This window comes from Petaurus breviceps, unplaced genomic scaffold, assembly GCF_028583685.1.
Source record: "Petaurus breviceps papuanus isolate PSGF00001 unplaced genomic scaffold, PetGlider_PUasm1.0 90865, whole genome shotgun sequence".
Lineage (NCBI taxonomy): Eukaryota > Metazoa > Chordata > Mammalia > Diprotodontia > Petauridae > Petaurus > Petaurus breviceps.
Genome location: NW_027187367.1, coordinates 8620037 through 8640383, shown reverse-complemented (window position 1 = coordinate 8640383; position 20347 = coordinate 8620037). Strand labels below are relative to the sequence as shown.

The following is a 20347-nucleotide window of genomic DNA, read 5'->3' as shown; positions in this document are numbered from 1 at the left end:
GGAAGGAAGGAAGGGAAGGAGGAAAGAAGGGAGGAAGGAAAGAAGGGAGGGAGGAAGAGAAGGAGGGAAGGAAGGAAGGAAGGAAGGAGGGAGGGAGGAAGGAAGGGAGTAGGGACAAGCTGAAACCTGAGGACCTTTAAGATCTTCCCTTCCATCCCCACCCCCACTACCCCCTTCTGGGGTCATGCTGATAAATGTTTAACAGCAGCTCTCAAAAAAAAAAAAAAAAAAAGAACTCAACACACTTTTAAGTTTAATCTGCATTATTAACATCTCCTTCACTTTCATATTTTTGGATTTATGGAATATCAAGCCCTGGCTTGTATCTTTGATGATTTCAGATTTAACAAGCGGCTCTGGGGAGGTGGTATCAGCACATGCCTGGGTCCATCCCCCCACGCTGGAGACTGTGTTCAGCCCCACCCCCAGCAGACCGCCCTCCATAATCTTCGGGCCTGCCCTTCCACACCCCACTCCCTGCTGCAGACCCAGACCTTCTGCACATCCTGTTTGCACTTGTCCACTTTGTCCTGAAGCTTCTTCTGCTGTTCGGGGGTGACTGACTGCTCTGCCTTGCTGTTGGCCTCCCGGGTCACTGCCAGCTTCTCCTCCTTGCAGGCCAAGTGGTAGGCCTTCTTTGCTGCTTCCAGCTTTCAGAGACGGGGAAGTTAATAGCCAGCATTTATATAGTGCCTTAAGGTCAGTAAAGCAGGGAGTCAGGGACTATCACTATCCCTGTTTTACAGATGGAGAAACTGAGGCTAGAGAGATGAAGTGAGTTGTATCCCCAGTGTCTAGCCCAGGGCCCTGCAGTAGTGGGGACTTAATTACCAGTTTCTGAATGACTAACTGAATAATAACAGAGCCCCTTCCTCTTTCCTCATTGACAAGGCAGTGATCTTACCGATACCCTCCTAGAAAAAAAAGTATCCATTGGTCAGGAATCCCTCCCTATAGATTCTAATATTATACTTACATCAGAAAGGGAACTTAGAGGCCAAGGAGTCAAACTCCCCAATTTTATGAATGAGGAAACTGAGGCAGACAGAGGGTAAGTGACTTGTCCAAGGTCACACAGCTAGTAGGTTTTTGAGGGAGGATTTGAACCCCTGACTCCAGGGCCAGTGCTCTAGCCACTGCCTCTCTATAGATTTCCTATTGCTTTTCCCCACATGGAATCTCACACCCTTCCTCCTAGCCCCTCTTCCCCACCTAGCCCCACGTACCTCTTTCATCTTCTTGGCCCAGGGTTTCTGTGCTTTCCGGAAGCCATCCTCGGCCTCCTTGGTCTCCTTGAAGCCGCCCATGATCTGCTTGTGGTAGGCGTCCTTCTGCCAGTTCTTCACCTTCTCCAGGTCATCATTGACCAGACTGTTCTTCATGTCCTGATGCAGCTCGCTCACCTTGTCAGCCTCGGTCATGATGGCCCCCCATGCACGCTCCAGGCTGCCATACTGCGGGCCTACGGGCAGAGAACCGACACCCAAGCATGAGCCAGGGGAGACGCAGCCAGTGCCCCCTGCTCCAGCTCCCCTGCCTCGGACACCTGCAAGTGCCTGGAGGACCCTCCCTCTCCTGCTCTCCCTCCCCCTGCCATACCCAGTGCCCACGGCTAGGCAGGCAACCTGAAGAATGCTCACATCTGGCTCCTGCTGCATCCTGGGCTTTCCTGAGCTTGATTCAATTCAACAAAAGCTCCTTCAATGTGCCAGGCACTGTGGAGGGGGCACTGAAAGCCTACATTCAATGGCTAGAGCTTTGGGTCCAATTTAATGAGATCAAATTTGGGAGGGCTTGATTTAAAGTCATCAGATTTTTTTTTTAATTTATTTTATTTTTTTATTTTTTGCTTTTTGGAGGGCAGTTGGGATTAAGTGACTTGCCCAGGGTCACATGGCTAGTTTTTGTGTTAGGTGTCTGAGGCCAGATTTGAACTCAGGTCTCCTGACTCCAGGGCCGGTCATCTATTCACTGTACCACCTAGCCACCCCCTATGTAGAGCTGGAAGAAACTTCAGAGGCTATCTAGAGTCTAGACCAACCCCTCCACCTTACAGAAGGGGGAATGAGGGCCAGAGAGGGAAAGTGATTTATTCAAAGTCACATAGGTTAATTGAAATATGTCTATATACACATACATGTATATATACATATATCTATTGTCACAAAGTTAGGTGTCAGAGGCAGAATTTGAACCTAGATCCTCTAAGGTTAAATTTAGTTCTCTTTCTGCTGTGTTCTGCTCCAGCACACATCTTCTTGTTTTTCTGAATCCTGCCCAGGTTATATGGTCACGGGATCTGAAGTATAAAGGGACCACCTTAGAAATCATCAAGTTCAAGTCCCTCATTTTATAGATGAGGAAACTAAGGCCCAGAAAGAGGACATGACTTGTCTAAGGCCCTATAGACAGTTAAGTAGCAAAACTGCAATCCCTTCATTTTACAAAAGGGAAAATTGAGGCTGTGGGGGAAATGACTTACCCAAGGTCACTTAGATTAAATTCCAGTGTTCTGTCTCCAAACACAGTACGTTTATACAACTTCACAATCACTACCTCAGAAGAGTTTCTCCTAATGCCTATATTAAGACCTTCTTATTGGCCATCCATTAAGACCCAAGTCATAGGAACATGAGCTAGTAAGGACCTCCAATGCCACCCCCTACTTTTACAGCAGCTCTCAGAGATAAAAAACCTCTCCAGAGATCACACAGAAAGAGAGTGGCAGGGGTGGGATTTGAGCACAAGTCCTCTGACTTCACAGTCAGTGCATGGCTTCCACAGGGCCATGCTGCCTCCCTTAGTCCTGTTCCCTCTAGGAAGCCTTCCTCACCTCCCTCTCTCTCCTCTGAACTCCAGGAGCTCTTCCTGTCTAGACTATGACTTGTCTCACTGTTCACCAATTTGTGTGTACTTACATGCATACATATGTGTATGTCTGTGTGTGTATGTGCCTAAGAATCTTATCTCCTCACCTTGCTACAAGATTCTTAAAAGTAAGGATCAGAGGGGAGGCCAGGTGGCTGAGTGAGTAAGAGCACTGGCTCCAGTGTTGGGATGACCTGGATCAAATCCGGGCTCGGATACTCAGCACCACACCCAGAAATAACTGGCCGTGTAACCTTGAGCAAGTTGCTTAACCCCGATTGCTTTAAAAAAAAAAAAGTAAGGATCAGGTCCTATATACTGGGCCTGGAGTCAGGAGTTCAAATCCAGCCTCAGATACTAGTTTTGTGACTCTGGGTAAATCACTTAACCTGCCTGCCTCAGTTTCCTTTTCTGTAAAATCGGGATAATAATAGCACCTACCTCCCAAGGTGGTTGTAAGAATCAAATGAGACAGACAGTATTTGCAAAGTGCTGGGCTCATAGCAGTGGCTTCATAGATAACAGTTCCCCCACCCCCAAACCCAGTAGTTCTGAATGGCCCATAGTGAAGAAGTCTTTAATATTTGGCAGCAGATCCTTGAGCTCTTCATTCTCCCCCTTGTCCTCAGCCTCGACTGTCTTCATCCTTTCACTTGGCATGGCCAGCCTCTTCTCAGTGATGTCCACAGACTTGGTGAACTGAGAAACAACCTCTCCATGTCTAGCACAGGCCTGGGCACACAGTTGGTGCTAAGTAATGATAACAGCTCCAGTTTCCATAGTGCTTTAATGTTTTCAAAATACTTTCCCACATGTCCAGAGTACAAATCCACAATCCCACAAAGCTGCCCATCTAAGTATGATTATCCCCATTTTACAGCTGCAGAAACTGAGGGTCAGAGAGGTGAAGGGACATGCCTAATAAATACTCAGAGGGTCATATGATCTAGAGTCGAAAGGGAACTTAGCCTTCATCTTGCCCAATCCCTTCATTTTACAAAAGGGAAAATTGAGACTGTGAGGGAAATGACTTACCCAAGGTCCCTTAGATAGTAGGCAGCAGAGCTAGCATTTGGACCCATGTTTTCTGACTCTAGACCCAGGGCTCTTTCCTCTATGCCACTTTCGTTGAATGACTAAATAACTAAAATGTACCTGAGGTCAGAGTGGGGCCAGGATGTGGTCAGGAGGTTCCTTGGGGGTAGGCCCTCCCATGATCTCCCTCTCCTCCTCAGGCACAGCCTCCTATAGCTAGAGGGACCACAATCACCCAGCTGGTTCTAATAGGACCCATTTGTCTTTCCTCCCTAGAAAGGGGTGAGAGGTGAGGGGCTAGATTCCCCTGCTTATGCTCCTCCCTGGGCATGGGAGTGCGGCTGAGAGGTCCCTGGGGGCGAGTGGGGGAATAACTGTTGTTTGCAGTTTGGGGGTGGGATGTTGCAGGGGAGAGCACAGGGGCACCTTTCTCGAGGAGCTGGCGCCAGCGCTTGGCCCAGTCTGTGAGCTGCTGGGCGTAGGCCTTCTCGATCTTAGCTCGCTCGTGAAGACAGCTCATGAGATCGTTGCAGAGCCGGTGGCCATCATCAATCCGCTTTACTGTCCGCTTGTAGTTTCCCACCTGGAGGAACCCCAAGGACAAATGGGCAACCCCACTCCCTGGGTACGCAGGCTACCCCGCCTCTCAAGTAGGGCCTGTCTGGGCCTCACCACTAACCACAGCCTGGCCATGCAGATCAAGAATAGTTTTCCTAACCATCCTCCAAGAGCAATAGCCAAATTGCCCTCCCCCAAATCACTGTAATCATAACAATTTGTGTAAACCTCCCCCACAAACACCCCCACCCTGGTCATGCCCTATTGTATCCTGAGCAAGGAAGGACTGGGACCACTGAGGCAGATGACCCATCCTGTCCCCCACCCCATCCCACCTTCCAGCCTGCTCCACACCCCGGCTTCCATATTTCCCACCATCTACCAAACCTAGAGGGAAGGGAAGTAAATGAGTCCCAAACAGGCCGGGGAGGGGGCAGGAGAAAAGTTGAGAACAGAGGAGCAAGAAAAGAGAGACTGAAATGTTCTCTAAACTGAGAGAAATGGAAGAGGAAAGAGGCAGAGAAACAGAGTCAGAGAGAGGCAGGATGAGGACAGGAGAGAGGAGAGGGGAGAGGGGAGCAGAGAAATTAAAAAAAAAAACACAAGAGTGGGTGAAAGGTAGGACAGCTCGCACAAAGAGAGCACCTTTGGGTTTACACAATGTTTTCTTCACATTCTCCTGGTGACATAAGTAATGAGAGCGTTAATCTCCCCCATTTTACAACTGAGGCCCAGAGTCAAACTTGTCCAGAGTCAAACAGCTAGTGAGGATGGCATAAAGTACAGGAAGTAAGGGAGACGGATAGTTAGATTAGGGTGGCACAGTGAATAGCATACCAGCCCTGGAGTCAGGAGAACTTGAGTTCAAATCCCACCTTAGACACTTAACATTTACTAGCTGTGTGACCTTGAGCAAGTCACTTAACCCCAATTGCCCTGCTTCCCCCCCCAAAAAAAAGATAAAAAGACAAAGAAATAGATGCCTAAAAGAGAAATCCTGAACCCCATCCTAGACTAAAATTTAAGAAAAGCTCTGTTTACCTTTTATTAATTCCTCAATAATAGGGGATAGGGCTTAGACCTGTGATCTCATTGATTTAGGAAACTCTCAAGAAGGAAACTACCTCTAATTTCCTGTGACATGTACTCTTGGAGAGTTGCCTAGGGTACTAAGAGGTTAAATAATTTGCCCAGGGTCACACAACCAGTGTCAGTGTGCATCAGAGGCAGAACCTGAATCCTGGTCTTCTGGACCACAGCTGCTGCCATCATCATCATCACCATCAGCAGCACCCTCCCCCTCCTCATCTTCATTACCACCACAACCACCATCATCATCATCATCACTCATTCCTACAACGTTTTCATATTTACAAAGCTCTTTCCTCAAAACAACCCTGTGGGGAAATTCCCTCAAGAATTACTACTCCTTTTTTTGGGTTGCTGCTGTTTAGTTGTTTTCAGTCATGTCTGATTCTTCGTGACCCTGTTTGGGATTGTTTTTGGCAAAGATACTGGAGCACTTTACCATTGCCTTCTCCAGCTCATTTTGCAGACAAGAAAGCTGAAGTAAAGTGACTTGCCCAGGGTCACAGAGCTAGTAAGTGTTTGAGGTCAAATTTGAACTCAGGTCTTCCTGACTCCAGGCCTGGTGCTCTATCCACTATGCCACTTACCTGCCTATTACTTCTTTTAGCTACTAAATAAATAGGGATCCTGATAACCACTCCCTTAACTCCCCTACGCCCCCAAATATGCCACCCACAATGCATAGGGCTTCTAAAACAGATGGACAGGGCATTTAAAATAGTAATTAAGCTTCTAGAAGAGGAGGAAGAGAGGGTGGGAGAGGGACACAAAATGGCAGACAAAGGTTTGATTTGCGTTGGTGGGTCTTGAGATGTCTCAGGGGAGAGGGCCGGAGGTTCACTGAAATGGTCGCCTTGCTCCCTCTTGTGGCTACAATATGACAAATTAATTCTTCAGAAAGGCTGTGAAGGAGGGCAGAAGTAAGGATGGGTGGAGTGTTGGGTAGGTAAAGGAGAGAAAGAACTAGTACCAAGGCAGGACAGTGAGGGAATCCAGGCCTGTCTGATGTCAAGGTGGATAGGAAGGAGCTGGGCATTAGTCCCACAGGACTGGCACTGGGCACCCCTGGGTTGTGGCCCCTGCTGTGGAACACTAGGCAAAGGTGGGACTTGAATCTGGGAGGGAGAAGTATGTGGGAGGAAGGGCTGGGGATTGGGGGGAAATCTCACCTCCCAGAAGCTGTCTGTGATCTCCTCCACTGAAGGTGCGGCCTCATCGTAGGAGCCAGACATGGTGCCTGGGGCTGGGGGTTGGGGCTGGGCACTGGGCTGCAGCCAGGAACAAACCTCTGCTCATGCACTAAGAGACAGGAGAGAAAAGAGTGGTCAATGAAACACAGGAGGGCAATGTGGGAGCCAGCTCTCCACCCAGTCCCAGTATCCACCTCTGCCCACAGCTTCAAAGCCCTGAACCTAACTGAGAACTCAGGTGTGTATAAAGTTCTGAGGGGCTGCTAGGTGGTGCAGCAAATAGAGCACTAGCCAGCCTCAGACACTTAACACAAAAACTAAACTAGCCATGTGACCTTGGGCAAGTCATTTAACCCCAATTGCCCTTCCTTCCCCCTGCAAAAAAAATTTAAAAATTAAAAAATAATTTTTAAAACCACCTTAGAATCATCCATTCCATATTTTACAAAGAAACTGAGGGTCAGAGACGTTAAATGACTTGCTCAAGATCACAAAGCTTGTTGTAGCATATCTGGAACCCAAGTCTCTCGACTTCCTATATTCCTTAGTGGTCTTTGCACTATTCTCCATTAGCTCTGCAATCCAGGTCCAGGTCTGGCAGAGAATCCAAAGATGGGTCCTTACAAGGATCATTCTAGGTAAAGTAGCACTGAACAAGGTCTCAGCCTATCCCTAGATCCTAAAGCCCTGGTGGGTAAAGCACGGAATCTCAGCCCTTCCACTTTGGACAGTGAGGATCCCTCTGGGATTGCACCAGCAAACCACTGCTGATTCTGTGGCAGCTCAGTTGTTTCAATCATGTTCAACTCTTCATGAGCCCATTTGGGGTTTTCTTTGACACAGATACTGTAATGGTTTGTCATTTTCTTCTCCAGCTCATTTTTACAGATAAGGAAATTGAGGCAGAGTTAAGTGACTTATCCAGAGTCACCCATCTAGTAAGTATCTGAGACCAGATTTGAAATCAGGAAGATGAGACTTCCTGACTTTAGACCTGGCACTCTATCCACTGTGCTACCAATATTTTAGTCTAATTCATCCAAAAGAATTCTCTATATCTGCCCCACCCCCTTTGATCTCCACAACATGACCTCAGATTGCTAGGCTCTAAACTCAAGAGCTCTACAAATGCTATCTCTTTGCACTGCCCTCCCCTCCCCTACTCCCCCACTGCAGGAAAGGAGAATGCCAGTCAGAAAGGATGTGCTTTTCCATGACTCTCCAATGATGAAATCTTAATTCCGAGTAATTCAAACTATGAATAACTAAAAGGTAGTAGCAAAAGGTATGATGAGTAGGTGACTTGAACTTGACAAGTGGCAGCACATTTTTAGAACTATGAGGGGTTTTCTAGTCCTCTCCCTCACTTTAAAGGGGGAAATTGAGGTCCCCTATAGCAAAGTCACTTGTTCAAGGTCAGACAGGTAGGTAGGAAGAAGCTCGAGCCAGGGTTAAAACATGGGTCCTCAGTTTCTTTCTGCTACACCACCCTCTCTCCCCCCTTTTGCTAATTTCACAGTTCTAGACACATACTATGCACTCAATAAATATTGACCAGTCTATGGATATCCTTTCTCCCTCCCCCATCCCTGTTTTTCAGTATCCCAACCCATTGGCAAGGATCTTCCCTTCTGCCCCAGCTTGGTGTTAAGAGATACCAGTCCCCTGTGCCTCCCCACCTCCATCCTCTGCAGTAAAGCCCCATGACACAGCTCAAATCTCTGGTTCTTCACCTCAGTTTCCCCTATTTTGTGTATAAACCTCTGCAGAACAGTCAGCTCTCCCCAGGCCTAGGTGCTACTTTCATCCTCCCCAGCTCTGCCTATCCAAATGTTTCTTTAAAAGCTTAACCTCAGGGCATCTAGGCAGTGCAATGAATAGAGAGCACCAGCCCTGGAGTCAAGAGGACCTGAGTTCAAATCCAGTCTTGGACACTTGACACTTAGTAGCTGTGTGACCTTGGGCAAGTCACTTAGCACGAATTGCCTTGTCTTTTTCCCGTCCAAAAAACCCAAAACAAACAAACAAAAAAGTTTAACCTCTTCTTCCTCACAGTCTTTTCTGATCACCTCCACCCTCCCTAAGTGACCTCTCCATTTTCACATTTCTTGTAGAACACTGGATCTTCTCCTCATTCCTCTTATAATCTCTCTTGTACGCTACTTTATCTGTGGACGTGTTATAGTCCTATTTTAGAGTTGTGACGTCTTGGAGGGTAATGATTACATCATTGTCTGTATCTGCATCCCCACTGCCTACCTCAGTGCCTGGCTGCCCAGTAGGAAATTAATAACTACTTGTTGAATGGAATTTGTTGGGATCCCCTGGTGTACAGATGGCTGTACTTTCCTCACACCCTCCCCTGTTAGAGACTCAATTCCTCCTTGCCCCCTTTCAGCTACAACATGGTTCTTCCAATGTCTCAGTAGCCCCTGACAAAGCCAATGAGGGGCAGAGGCCCTGAACTTCCCACTCCTCCCCTCTCCCCTTAAGCAGGGATGGCCAGACCTGACCATCCTCTTAGAAAATGTTCATCTGCCTTCCTCTGGCCAGCAAATCAGCTGGGATTTGCTCAGCTGTCTGTGTGCTGATCTGCCCTTGATCCGACTGTCTGCATCACTGCTGTCCAATTTAGCCTTCAAGTTTCTGCAGGGCAGAGACTGTGACTCCTCCCCCACCCCCAACAGATCCTCTGCCAGCCTCTTAATGCACAGAGAAAGCGCGTCACCATCGCTCACCCAGGAACTCCAGGGCAAACCAATTAGAAAGAGAGGAGAACTGGGCCTTAGAAGGGAGGCCTGTGGTCCAGCCAAGACCTACCCTGAGCTGCAAACCCTGGTTTATGAGACTGCAGAATTTAGAGCTAGAAGAAGCCATCTAATCCCAATCACTCATTTTCCAGGGAAAGTGAGACTCAGAAAATAGAAATGACTTGGCCAATATCACAGAGGTAGCTGAGATCTAAAGCCTTGTCCTTTGTCTCAAAAAAAAAAAGTTTTTTCATCACACCATCATCTTGCTCTGCTTGGTTGCCAAAGTACCCTTTTCCTTTGCCAGAAAGCACTGACTAAGGGATACCTTAAGAGAACTCCACTCAATCTGGGAAATCAAGGAAATGTCCCACCCCATCTGACTTCCCAACCTCTCTGCCCCTCATAACCTAAGAGATCTCCATACATCCCAAGCAACAAAACCAAAGACAGCAAGCTTTTGAAAATCTTCACAGGAAAGGATCAGGTCAATTCAGTCACAACAAGGCATAAATGGATAATAAGAATTTTTGAAATAATTCTATTATTATTATTATTAATACTTTATACCTATAACCAAAAAAGGTTCCTCCACAGCTGTTGTCTCATTTGATCTTCAAAACAACTGAAACTGTTCTCTGAAAAGTTACCCACCATCTTCTAATGGTGACATATGGTGTTCTCATTTCCATGCCCAACCTTCCTGACCTTCTTTGCAGCTGATCACCTTCTCTTCCAGGATATGTTCTCCTTTCTGGGTTTTCCTGACATGGTTCTCCCTAGATTGCTCTCTTGCCTGCTTGACCACTCCTCAAGTCTCCTTTGCTGGATCCCCTAATTAGACGCGTAGCCCAAGGGCTCTTTCAGGGGCTTCCTTCTCTTTTCTCACTCTCTCCCCTGATGATCTTATCATCCCCAATAGGTTTAATGATTTCCTCTATGCTGATGACTACCAGATCTGTATACCCAGCTCTCCAACTCTCTCCCTAGCAGACACTTCAAACTTAATTCCTAATCAGCCTCTGAAACTTCCTCAACAAGTCCAAAGCAGAACTCATTATCTTCTCTCAACATTTTTCAGTTGTGTCTGACTCTTCATGACCCCATTTGGGGTTTTCTTGGCAGATATACTGGAGTGGTTTGCCATTTCCTTCCCCAACTCATTTTACAGATGAGGAAACTGAGGCAAACAGGGTGAAGTGACTTGTCTAGGATCACACAGCTAGTAAGTGTCTAAAGCCAGGTTTAAACTCAGGAAGTTGAGTTTCCCTAAGTCCGGGCTTGGCATTTTGTCCACTGTACCACCTAACTTGTGGTCACTCTTATTCACTACAAATAATAATAATAATTACCACCTAATATTTATATACTAATTTAACATTTGTAATAATGTCTCATTTGATCCTCTCAATAATTCTATGAGGTTCATATTATTAATATCCCCATTTTACATGTGAGAAAACTGAGTCTGAAAGAAGTTAGTCACTTGTCCAGTGTCACACATCTATTAAGTGTATGAGGAGGGTTCGAGCCCAGGTCTTCCTGACTCCAAGTTCACTTCTTTTATCAACTATACTATAGTCCTTCTCTCAGTTAGTTGCTAAACCTTGTCATTTCTATCTCCACAACATTTCCCCCATATGTTCTCTTCTCCCCACTCCCCACAGCCGCCATTCTAGTTCAGTCCCTCGTCACCTCTCTTCTGAACTATTACAATAGCCTTCTAATTGGTGTCTTTGCCCCAAGTCTTTCCACACTCCAATACATCTTCCACATAGTTCCCAGAATGATTTTCCTAGATTTGACCATGTCTCACCCCAACTCAATAAAATCCTGTGGTTCCCTATTACCTCTAGAACAAATAGAAGTGCCACTGTTGGGCATTTAAAGCCTTTCAACCCTTGGTCTCTTCCTACCTTCCCAACCTTAGTACACATTTCCACCACTTGCTTCACTCTGTAGTCTAACAGGCCTTCTTACTCTTCCTTGTTCCCTTCATCTCCCATTGCCCAGTCTTTGCTCGTGTTGTCCCCCCTTAGAATCTGACCCCGCTACACCTCACTTCTTAATATCCTTAGTTTTCTCCCAGGATCAATTCATTCACCATCTTTTTACACAAAGCTGATCCTCTTTACTGATCCTCTCAAGATACCAATGCCTTCTCTCTACCCTCAAAAAAACCCACATTTATTTTGTATATATTTTATATACTTATATATGTGCATGCTGCTCTCTCTATAGCATGTAAGCTCCTTGAGAACTATTTAATTTTTTATTTGTATTTCTGTTCCTTAATAAATGCTTGTTGCTTGGCTGATTGATTGTTTAGGCAGTCCTTTGCAGAAGGGAGAGTAGGAACTGTGATTCTCATTATTTAGGTGAGACCCAGGAAGGTGAAGTTTATTGCACAAGGTAACACATCCAAACTAGTGACAAAAGGAAGATTAGAACCCAGATCTCAAGGCTTCTAGACCAATATGTCATGAAGGAAAGAGTTCAGGCTTGGGAGTCAAAGGATCTGGATTCAAATCCTGCCCCTGCTCATTATTATCTGGCTACCTTGGACAAGTCTTATACTAACTATGTGACCTAAGGTAAGTCATTCTCTGGGCCTCAGTTTCCTCATTTGTAAAATAAGGGAATTGGACTGGATGACTTCTAAAGACCCTCCTAGCTCTAGAAATATCACTCTTTGATCCTATTTATCCTGTCTATAGCTTGTTTATACATAGCTGTTTAAATATCATCTCACGTATTAGACCATGAGCTCCTTAAGAGTAGTGACTGTCTTTTGCCTTTCTTTGTAACCCCGGCACTTATCACAGGTCCTGGTACATAATTGGTGCCTAATAAATGCTTATTGACTGTCTGCCTGCCTATGATCCCTTGTCACTCTATGATCTTGTAATACAGGGCTCTTCCTGATGGGGTGTAGGTTCTGGGAACCCCCTTGAACTCTCTTTGAATCTTTCCTCTAGATCTGGCGTTTACTTCAGGCCATAAGCCTTCCATTTTCACTAGGCCCAAATCTCTGTTACCCTTAACCTAGCCTAGCCCTCCATTGTTGGTTATCTCCAGGTAGCCTTCAGCGACTTCCCACCCTTAATGCAATTCTCTTGTTCCTGGAGTCTGACCTCTAGTCACTCCAGTCTACTGGCCATTGCCATCAAAATCCTCCCTAGACCCCTCCTCCAGTCACCCCAGACTACTAGACCACCCCTAGATCCCTCCCACAGTCTTTCTTTATATAAGATTCATCTTGCTTCCATGATGGTTCTGAGATTCAGTCTAGCTCAGATTCAATCTGGCCCACTGGCATTAGCAATACAAATGCCCAGATTCCTTAAGAATCTACCCAATGTGGTGGATTTTTAATAAACTTTGTTTTTCTTTGACTGAAACAAGGCTTTGGTTGAATTAATTCGGGCAGGACCCGGGGTGTCTGTATTTTGGGGTCCCAAGCACCCCCAAACCTCAACATTTCCACCATTTCACTCACCCCACAACAAAAGAATGGAAGTCTGGTTGAAAAATGACAGGCCTGTATCCAGCTGAGTTGGTGAGGTTGGGGTGGAGTTGGAACATTATAACTCTCAAATCACACCCTGAGATAATCACCCAATCTGTCTACGTGTGATGTCATAAACACTTATAGAGGATGACCAGCAAAGTCTTTCTGTCTGGTCCTGGGATTCCTGAAAATTCCTAGTAAACAGATGACAAAGCATACAAATGGGCAGAGGAGAATGAGACCCAGCAAATACAGGGTATAGTCATCAGGTGTGGTTAGAGTCAGAGACCACGAGACAGAATAAAGATCTAAAATCCAGTCTGTGTCTGGCTGGGGAGAAGCAAGAAAGCACTGACCAGCACAGAACCACAGAGCTCCTCAGAGGGTCACTGATTAGAGTTCTTCCATTTTACAGATGAGGAAATGGAGACCCAGAAAGAGAGTTGCCCAAGGTCATACAGCTGGTATGTGGCAGGGGCAGGACACAAACCCACGTCCCATGTTCTTTCCAGGGTAATTCCTCATTGCTACAATCTCAGATCCTTGATCATGCCTCTCCTTCTCCAACCATTCATGTGCCCCTTGTGATGAGGTTGGGTCTTTAGAAGAACCCTTTTCAGGAATTATTCCTTTCCTAGGTGACCAGCAAAAATAGTGGCGTAATTGGTTTAAAAAAAAAAGCATTAGCCTAAGAGTTTGGAAATTCAGGTCTGCCATTGATCCCTGGCGAGACCTTGGGTAAATCATTCCCCGTCATGTGCCTCAGTTTCCCAAACTGTAAAATTTCATCTAATCTGAACCTGAACAGGAATCCCTCTTTCCTACCCCAAGTGATTTTTCTAGCCTCAGCTTGAAGAAATGCACTATCCCTAGAGGCAGATTATTCCATCTGAAGACTGCCCTGATTATTAAGAAGTTGTGCCTGACATCTAGAAAAAACCTGCCTCTTCGATTTCCACCCACAGTTACTTGGCTCTAGAAATCATGCCCTCTGGGAATAAGAAAAACAAGTCTCCTCTCTTTTCTATATGACAGCCCTTCAAATATTTAAAGACAGTGACTATATTTCCCCTAAGTCTTCCCTTCTCCAGGTTAAACATTCCCAGTTCCTTCAAGAAGATGAGCCCAGGGCATGATTTTCAGTAACCCTTCCCACACTAAACACCCTCCAGTTGTCAATGCCCTTATTCAAATATATGGCCACAAACTGGACACAAAGCTTTTGTTCTATAACTCATTGCTTCTCTAACCCTGGGCCCATCTGAACCTGGAGTCAGGAAGACTTGAGATCAAACACTGCTTCAGGTGTTTGATTGGCTAGCTGTGTGACCCTGGACAAGTCACATAATCGCTGCTTATCTCAGTTTCCTCATCTGTAAAGTTAGGATAATAAAAAGAGGCAGCTAGGTGACACAGTGGATAGAACACTGGCCCTGAGTCAGGAGTGACCTGAGTTCAAATTCAGCCTCAGACACTTAGCACTTACTGTGTGACCCTGGTCAAGTCACTTAACCCTAATTGCCATACAAAAAAAAAATTAGGATTATAATAGCCCCTACCTCTCAGAGTTGTTATGAGGAGCAAATGAGTTAATATGCATAAAGTATTGTGCAAACCTTAAAAGGCTCTGTGTAAATGCTAGCTCTAGTTGTTGCTATCATTGTTCTTGTTCAGTCATTCCAGCTGTGTCAGGCTCTTCATGGCCCCATTTGGGGTTTTCTTGGCAAGGATACTGGAGTGATTTGACTTTTCCTTCTCCTGCTCATTTAACAGATGAGGAAACTGAGGCAAACAGGGTTAAATGACTTGCCAAGGGTCACAGAGTTAGTAAAAGTGTCTGAGGCCAAATTTGAACTCAGAAAGATGAGTCTTCCTGATTCTATCCACGGCACCATTTTCCCTAACTTTATCTTGGTGAATTAGGGGAAGAGTATTTTTGTCCATGCCTAGGCCTGGAGAGGCAGTTAGATGACTCAAAGTGGATAAAGCACTGGGCCTGGAGTCAGAAAGACCTGAATTCAAATGTGGCCTCAGATACTTACTAGCTATCTGTGTGACCCTGGATAAGTCACTTAACCTCTGTTTGTCTTTGGAGAAGGAAATGGCAAACCACTCCAGTGTCCTTGCCAAGAAAACTCCATGGACAGTATTGGCATGATATGATCCAGGGGGTCACAAAGAGTCAGACACGACTGAACAATGACAACAAGAAGCCTGGGGTGAGAGAGGGGATTGATGGAAGGGAGGGCAGGCTGGGGGGGAGGGAGGTTGGAAGCACCCACTTTTGAAAAGGGACAGGATCAAAGTAGAGAATAGAACAAGTGGGAGGTGGGATAGGAGGGAGGGAAATATAGTCAGTCTTTTACAATATATCTACTATGGTAATGTTTTGCATTAGCCGCACATGTACAACCTATACTGAACTGCTTGTCTTCCCAGTGGGGGTAGGTGGCAGGGGGGGAAGGGAATGAATCTGGAATTGAAAGTTTTAAAATCAAATATTCAAATATATATATATATATATATATATATAGTGTGTGTATATACATATATACATATGTATACTATTATTAATACCATCTTACATGTAATTAAGAAATAAGATATACAGGCACTGAGGCATAGAGATCCACTGGAAAAGTCAAAACGGGTATGGGAGAAAATATGGGAGAGAGCAGATTGGAGGTGGGGATATCCTGTGGGACTGCTGTTTGGGGGGGATGGGTGGGGGAAAAACGGGGAGAAAATTTGTAACTCAAAATCTGGCGGAAATGAATGATGTAAATCAGAAGTCAATAAACCATTAAAAAAAAAAAGAAAATACAAGTAATAAAAGGTTTTTGATTCTAAAAAAACAAAAACAAACAAAAAGAAGCCTGGGGAATCTGGAGATGAGCCATGGACTGGGGTCAGCAGGGTTGAGGGGGATGGGAGGAGAGGAAGTAGCATGGGGCTGCCATGCTGGTAGTTCTGAGATATGGCCTATTTTAGTGATATAGACCAAGTAAGGGTATAGCTGTGCCCCCCTTCCTGTCGGAGTCCTTTCTTCACCTACCTTCCTCCTTTAACTGCGCTCCCTATCAGAAACGAAGCCGAGGGACCTGAGATAGGGACAGTCAGAGAATCACAAAGACTTATAAATAGAGGAGGAAATAAAAGCCTAGAGAGATTGTGACTTCCCCAAGGTCACATGAGTAATTAAGCCTATGACTCCATCAAGAACACAGCTAAGGCACAGGACTGTGAATGCAAAGGCCTACCTTCCATCGTGTTATGCCATCTCTAAATTCCCTTCCAGAATTGAGACCCTGCCCCCACTTTCCTCCAGCATAAACTTGAGCTCCTCACGTCTCACTAAACTGGAAATTATCTTTGGGAGCCCAGCCCACCTGGGGTCTAGCCAAGACTGACTAAGAAAAGAAACCTTTCTTTGGAGAAGAAGAAAAGGGTTGATGGACAGGAGCCCCAAGATCTGGTTCCAGTTCTTCCACTAACTAGCTGTGTGACCTTGGACAAATCACCGTGAACCTTGGATTCCCCCTCGTAAGATGGGTAAAATGCCATCAGCCTTTAGCTCTCAAGGTTGTCAAAGGAGAAAATGTTTTCAATAAATAGCACTATGGAAAACAGAACCTGTCACAAAATTGTTTTGTAACTGGCAGAGGATGTTCAACATGGTGCCTTTCCCAATGCTTGTAATACAGTGCTGTGCATTGTTAATCTTTGTGTAAACTTGGGCACACCTAACCTCTCTATAACTCAGTTTCCTCCCTTGAAAGGTGAGGGAGCTTATAGGATCTTAGATTTGGAGCTAGCAGAGACCTTAGAAATCATTCAATCCAACTTCCTCATTTTATAAATAAAACGAACTAAGACCCAAAGAATGTAGATAAAATGCCCTTGGTCACAAGGGTGGTAAGTAAAAGAGACAAGATTTGAACTCCAATACTCTTGACTACAGAACCAGTGGGGCAGGGGGGGAGGGGTGGTTCGCCAATGTATCATGCTGTCTTTAAATTCCCTTCTTCCTCTAAATCTTGGTAGTCAGGGCCTCAGAATGGAGCAGATGTTGCTTTTGGAGTTAGAGGCTATTGGTTCCAATCCTGGCTCTACCACTTATTCTGTGACACCCTGGGCAAATAACATTACCCTAGGGCCTCACTTTTCTCATCTGTCTCATCTGTAAAATGGGAGGATTGGGCTAATTCAATGCTTCTTAAACTGTGGGTCTCAACCCCAATGTAAGAAGCACTGAAGGGGTGTCAAGTAGAAAAAGTTTAAGAAGCCTTGAGCTAGGTGACCTCTAAGGTCCTTCTTGTTGTAGTAATGTCTAACTCTTCATGACCCCATTTGGGGTTTTCTTGGCAAAGATACTGGTGTGGTTTGCCATTTCCTTCTCCAGGTCATTTGACAGATGAGGAAACTGAGGCAAAGAGGGTGAGTTGACTTGCCCAGGGTCACACAGCTAATAAGTGTCTGAGGCCAGATTTGAACTCAGGAAGATGAATCCTCCTGATTCCAGACACTCTATCTACTGTGCCACCTAGTTGCCCTCTGAAGTTCTTTCAAGCTCTAAATCTATGATTCTACAATCCCTTAATGATTCCCAAATCCCTCATTGAAGAAGACTTAGCAGAGATAATATACAAACAGCTTGGAAATAGGGGAGAAGCAGAGATTCTGAGAGTTTCAGAGCCTGAAGCTTGTCCAGGGAAGCCAAAGCCATGGTAGCCACAGACACTTTGGGAAGGGAAAGAATGTCATATCCAGAAGGAGGAAGCCATCTAGAAGAAGGTCTACATGGCAGACAAGGTTCCTAGAACAAGAGGGTATCCTGAGCAGGCATCTCCAGATGGAGTCCTCTCACAGAGATACTGTGTATCTCAGAAAGTTCCTTGAACCTGGAAAGATTTTTTTGAACCGATGCAAAGTGAAGTGAGCAGAACCAGGAGAACATAGTACATGGTAACAGCAATATTGTAAGGATGATCAACTGTGAAAGATTTATCAATACAATGGGTCAATAAAATGACCCAAGATAGTTCTATAGAACTTATGATGAAAAACATAATCAACTTCCAGAGAGGGAACTGATGAAATCTGAGAGCAGATTAAAGCATATTTTTTTTCACTTTTTTGTAACATGCCTAAATGAAAGTATGTTTCATATGACTTTACATGTATAGTGGATATCTTATTGTTTGCCTTCTGATTGAGTGGGAGAGAAGCTAGAGAGAGGGAGAGAATTTAGAACTAAAAATTTCCAAAAAAATGACATTTTTTTTTTTGCTTTTTGAAGGGCAATTGGGGTTAAGTGACTTGCCCAAGGTCACATGGCTAGTTTTTGTGTTAAGTGTCATAGGCCAGATCCGAACCCAGGTCCTCCTGACTCCAGGGTCGGTGCTCTATTCATTGCGCCACCTAGCCTCCCAATGAATTTTTTTTTTAAATAAAATAATAAAAAACAATAGTCAGAGATCTCCTTGAGTATAAGGACTAGTTCATTGTTTCAGTTCAATCAATTTAATTCAACAATTATCTCCACTTTATCCTGTCTATGTGAGGAAGCTAAGTAGCACAGAGTCAAGAAGACCTGAGTTCAAATCCTGTCTCAGACATGTACTAGCAGTATGACCCTGGGCAAGTCACTTCACCTTTATTTGCCACAGGTTCCAGAGATACTAATATCATGAAAGTATTGCAAAGTGAAATTGTGAACTGATCCAGCCATTCTGGTGAGCAATTTGGAATTATGCCTGAAGGGTTATTAAATTGTGTCTACCCTTTGACCCAGCAATACCACTTCCAGGTCTGTATCCCAAAGAGATAATAAAAATGGGAAAAGGACCCACATGTACAAAAATATTTATAGCAGCTCTTTTTATGGTGGCAAAGAACTGAAAATTGAGGGAATGTTCATCAACTGGGGAATGGTTGAACAAGTTGTGGTATATGCATGTAATGGAATACTATTGTGATATAAGAAATGATGAACAGGCAGACTTCAGAAAAACCTGGAAAGACTTATATTAACTGATGCTGAGTGAGGGGCACAGAACCAGGAGAATATTGTACACAGTAACAGTCACAGTGTGCAAGGACTGATTTGGATAGACTTAGCCTTTCTCAGAAATGCAAGGATCTAAGGCAACTCCAAAAGACTCATGATGGAAAACATTATCTGTATCCAAAGAAAAAGCTTTGGAATCCTAATATAGATTGAAGCATACTATTTTTTCTCCTTTTTGTTTGTTGTTTTGTTTTGTTTCTTCTTTCTTGTTGTTCCTCCCATTAGTTCTAATTCTTCTTCACATCACAACTAACATGAAAATATGTTTAATATGAATATATAAGTAGAGCCTATACGCACACTATATTGCACACTGTCTTGAGGACTGGGGAGGAGAGGATGGGGGAGAAAATTCAAAACTTAAAATCTTATGGAAGTGAATGATGAAAACTAAAAATAAATAAATTAATTATACAATTGAAAAAATGTATTGCCTCACTTTTTCTTCTTGTCATCACTCGAAGACCATTTCATCCAAGGTTCTAACAACTTCCCTGGTTGGTTTTGCCCCCACCCACAGAGGTTTCCAGTTAGGCTTTATTCTTTCCCATGTGTGATATTGAAATGATGGTTTGTTGGCTTAACTATTACCAGGCTAACTGGTTTGTGAACTGTAACCCACCCCCACATCCCAAGACCTAAAACTGTAGGAACAGATGGGCATATAACTTGTTGCCAAATTATCAATTTGTTGATTCCAATTGTGGGGGGGTGGGTGGAGAGGAGTAGGAGGAGGGAAGGATTTTCATAAAGATCTGGTGAATTTTTCTTTCTACTGCATTCCTTTGACTATAACCTTCATGAGAAGTTTGGGGGCAATTGGGAGTTTTTAGAAAGGCAGAAAAGGATTCAAGCCAATATTGGCATCCAGGTCATGGAAAAAGGACAGATTCTCTGCCTAGAATGTGTTGCACTGGAAAGAGGTCTGGATATCAGCCCAAAGGACTTGGGTGCACACCCCAGATTTGCCACAATAGCTACAGGTCCTTAGGAAAATCACTTAAGCTTTCCTGGCACTGGTTTTCTAATCTGTGAAATGGCGATAATAATAGTATACACTTCAAGGGTTGTTTTCTCAAATGGGATGTAAAAATATGTTTATAGTTATGGTTATTCAGTTGTTTTTCAGTCATGTCCAACTCTTTGTGATCCCATTTGGGGCATTCTTGGCAAAAATACTGGAGCAGTTTGCCATTTCCTTCTTTGACTCATTTTACATATGAGGAAACTAAGGCAAACAGGATTAAGTGATTGTCATAAAACAAGTAAGTGTCTG

The 20347-nt window shown here is 44.6% G+C and overlaps 1 protein-coding gene across 2 annotated transcripts in view; it reads right to left on the bottom strand.

Moving 5' to 3' along the window:
- PACSIN1 (protein kinase C and casein kinase substrate in neurons 1) overlaps positions 1-20347 on the bottom strand; it is a 119785-nt gene that overhangs the window by 7331 nt on the left and 92107 nt on the right. For both annotated transcript variants that reach the window (XM_069073484.1, XM_069073485.1), the window contains exons 2-5: positions 6720-6849; positions 4330-4486; positions 1227-1462; positions 495-650 (exon numbers count right to left, since the gene is read on the bottom strand). In XM_069073484.1, coding sequence (XP_068929585.1) covers positions 495-650; positions 1227-1462; positions 4330-4486; positions 6720-6782 — 612 coding nt within the window. In that variant the 5' untranslated portion in view covers positions 6783-6849. The remainder of the gene's footprint in view (positions 1-494; positions 651-1226; positions 1463-4329; positions 4487-6719; positions 6850-20347) is intronic.